We start from the raw sequence: 3,687 nt of genomic DNA on the forward strand, positions 1-3,687 counted from the left end.
TTCTCAGAACCGCTTGCCGCCTTACTTAATCGGGTTTCGAGGTACTCCGATGGCGTCCCGGGTGTGTATCGTGTTATTGGGCATACCAATGGCTGCTACGCATCTCTTACCATGGACTCTCGTATCGCGTATATGCTCAACACCCCAACTGGCTGATCATAGGTAGATGATGCTCATAGGATTGTAACATGTTTTATTGGTTTTCATAGAGCTCGCCTGACAACTGTGTTCAACCTCTCGCAGTGTTGGCCGGAAATGACGATGAGCGCAATTGCAGGAGTTGTCTTTTCAATTCCTGGTAGGGGTAGAGTCTAACTCGAGGAAGTATTATTTTGAATAGTTTTCAGGTGGGTCCATCCGGGTGGTACTGCTAGTCGCCAGCGTGTCGGCTTTTATATCGAGTGTGTTAGCGTGGAGGGTAGTGGACTATGGCCCGGCAACAGATGGGGCCAACTTGATGAAGTAGAGTCGCATTGGATATCAATTGGATATAACTTCCAACTGTTGGCGTGTTCTGAGATGGTGATGTATGTGTCGATGATTCTGTGGGATCTTATCTTTTCATTGAAGCGAACTTTTGGTCATTTTCAAGACAAATGGACTATATTGAATTTTAGAATAAATATTTGAATATGAATAATCAACATAAATTCAAACGGCTGCGCACGGTCATCTTATCTCACGCATCGATGAATCGATCGAAAGTTGGGTATAGCTAGGCAAACTATCAGTGCGTATCTGTTGCATCGATGCATCGGTCATGTTAAAAAATCGCTCGACTCGCCGAGAAGTCAGTCTTTCCTTATTTGTAGGAGAAAATGTATGCGCATTAGTGATGGCAGGTACACGAACATCACCGAGGAAGATGGTTTGGAATTGTCAACAACAGCGCGACTCGGCGACCCACAACCTGTGGCCTTGGGTGTTGAGGCCGATCATGTGTGATTTTAATGAAAGCGTTTCCTTCTGTTCGTCTTTTTGCGTGTTCATAAGTATTAAATTGTACAACTGCATATGATATGATTCACATTATGATCACATTCTTATTATATCATTGAATGCCGCATAAAAAAGCCGCGCAGAGGATCCGCCTATGACCAGTGCGTTCCAGCTAAAAGTCGCTGAGTATGCACTCTATGTCCTTATAACGTATGAATTTGCAGGGACTAGATGCTCAAGTGGTAGCGAGAGAGTTGAGACCCGTCGAAGAGAGTCCTGAATGAATGCATGAGGAAATACTGTTTAGGTCGAAGTGTGCGACATGGCAGTGTACGAAGCACGTAGTTCTTCCGCCTTACGACCAGTACGGTTGGTTTTGTCACTACATACTTTACCTCGGTGAGAAGGATCGTTTGCGTTACACCAGTCACGGGACAGACTACCAGGATTCGAACTCAAGAACATTCAACATGGCTCGAACATCGCAACTATGAGTCTTCTCTGACAATACCTCCGAACGCCTCAAGACTCTCGACCACAACAACGACGCCTTCTACAATCCCTCATCAAATCGCGCCTCGAACACAGACCTCTGTGAGCTCCCTCCTCATCAAAGCGTCTTCCCCGACCGATATCAACGCAGCCGATTCTGACCACCGAGTCGATGGACTGCACCCTGTTTGTGCCCTCTTGAGTCTTGAGCGGTACACATGCCTCGAGGACTCATCAGGAGCCCTCAAGAATGAGAATAACTTTCAGCCGAATGACCTTCCCTCTTGTGACAATCCTCAAACGCATCTTACTGTGGCTGCCAAAGACACCCTGCCTGCCGATGTGCTGCTGCATCAAGCGTGGTGATTCATTCACTACCGAACTCAACCACTACAATTTATCATCACTATTCACATTACTGCCCGCACAAACAGGCATCTACTACATCTCGTACTTTACCCGCCGATGTCGTCATCATCGAACCTTCTCTGCTTAGAATCTTCCGAGGAGATAAACGATCGAATGCCTCACACCTTCATAAGACTCTTAGTAATGAGAATGTGTAACGCGCGATAAGCAGCTCCAGTTCATCGCAGTGCATCTTGCGTTGTGTCTCCTCTAATATTACATTGCTAGGCTTAACTTGGATTAATCAGAAGGATTGTAATAATTAGTGATAATTTGCCATACCATCCATCCCCCACATCTGCCCGTCAACACCCCGTTCCATGAACACAACATCCAATGTGAAGCTACAGATAGTTTTTATTATGGAGTTGACTGCGCTGAATAGTGATGATAGCGTAACCGTCGCTCGAGAAGTAATAGTACCAAGGAAGAGGAGGAGGAGGTAATGATAGCACTATGAATGGTAGCATTTAATATGATGATGACGGACCTCTGCACGCGCGAGAGTTTCCAACAATGCTCCTGCTGGGGTCAGACGCTTATGACAGTGTCAATGACGATTGACTCGAGCAACTCTCGAGTAAATATCACCAGCTGATACTCAATAATCTTCGCAGTGCGCTGCAAAGATACCATCGTCTACAGTGAACGAAGACCATACCAGACGATTAGCAATAAAACGACCTTCCTCCCAAATCGTTATTATTATTATTATTTTCTGCCAACCGATATCACCTTGCGACGACTCCGCTGTTGCTGCTGTTGTCGGCCGGGTTGGTGGCCCTTCACTTTAGCAGTCTTCAAGACGATCCCATGAGCCGCCATTTCATGAGCTAAATTCTCTTCAGCACTTTCGAGGTGCTGTTCACTCTTAGACGGGGGCCGGGATGAACCCCAGTTAGAAGAAGACGATGCAGCTACACCCTTCGACGGTTTACCCATTTTAGGCATCTAAATGCTCGTACAGTACCCTTCCTCCCCCTCCCTGATTGAACCCTATCACCTTGCCCATCTTCCTCTCCTTTTTACACTGCTTATGCTGTGCAGCCTCGCAGGGTAGAGGGGCGTTACTCAAACGCTCTTTATACTCTTCATCTAGTTGGGCTTGCATTCGCTCAGCGATTAAACGATCGTGCTCCTGAGGGTTTCAGCTTATACCATTGAAAGCAGTGTGGTAAAGTATACACATGATCAACTACATGTGTTGGTGACAATATGAAAATTCTGAGGAAATTCTTGTTGGTTTCGGAGCATTTCTATCCAACGTTGAATGTATACTTTCATAATTAGTGAGGAAACTTGAGTTACCAACCGAGAGAAAAAAACATATATTCCTCCAACACTGATTGAACGATGAAAAAAACCCCAACCGCGTTTTTGCTACTTCTTGAACTGTTTTATCCAAAATATTACACGCCTGTTGACGATGATCACTTATCGTCGGCTGACGAGACTACACTGAAGGTTCACCACACCCCATAGAGGTGGCCACTACCTGGTGATACCCTGGACCAGCAAGGCTATAGTCGGCAGCTCTCTCATACAATGCACTCCGCGTCGCTGTAGAGAAGAGGGGATCTGCCACTACTGGAGGGTAGGATGTTGATGATGCCGACCTCTCCACGAGTTGCGGATCTTGATTCGTTAACCAGGATAGGTCCGTAGGGTATGTCCTGATGGTTGTGAAATATTAATAGTGCAGACAGGTCGTGGAAAATGCCATAAAAAGTGTACTTCGGTCGCTTCACCCCCAGGGCAATCGATTCGTTGAGTCCCGATATGTATAGTTTTCAATCATGAAAAATAGATATCATGGATTACTCCCGAGTAATTTAACTTTAATGCATA

At 45.8% G+C, this 3,687-nt stretch overlaps 1 protein-coding gene across 1 annotated transcript; it reads right to left on the bottom strand.

The window, feature by feature from the left end:
- Positions 1-2,370: 2,370 nt before the first annotated feature.
- Pmar_PMAR012199 (hypothetical protein) lies at positions 2,371-2,950 on the bottom strand (the record flags this gene model as incomplete). The annotated part of the gene is made up of 3 exons (XM_002767993.1): positions 2,371-2,478; positions 2,575-2,790; positions 2,843-2,950. The coding sequence occupies 3 exons, from the start codon at positions 2,948-2,950 to the stop codon at positions 2,371-2,373; spliced, it is 432 nt and encodes a 143-aa protein (XP_002768039.1).
- Between the last annotated feature and the right edge of the window lie 737 nt (positions 2,951-3,687).

The sequence above is a fragment of the Perkinsus marinus genome, assembly GCF_000006405.1.
Source record: "Perkinsus marinus ATCC 50983 genomic scaffold scf_1104296969216, whole genome shotgun sequence".
Classification (NCBI taxonomy): domain Eukaryota; phylum Perkinsozoa; order Perkinsida; family Perkinsidae; genus Perkinsus; species Perkinsus marinus.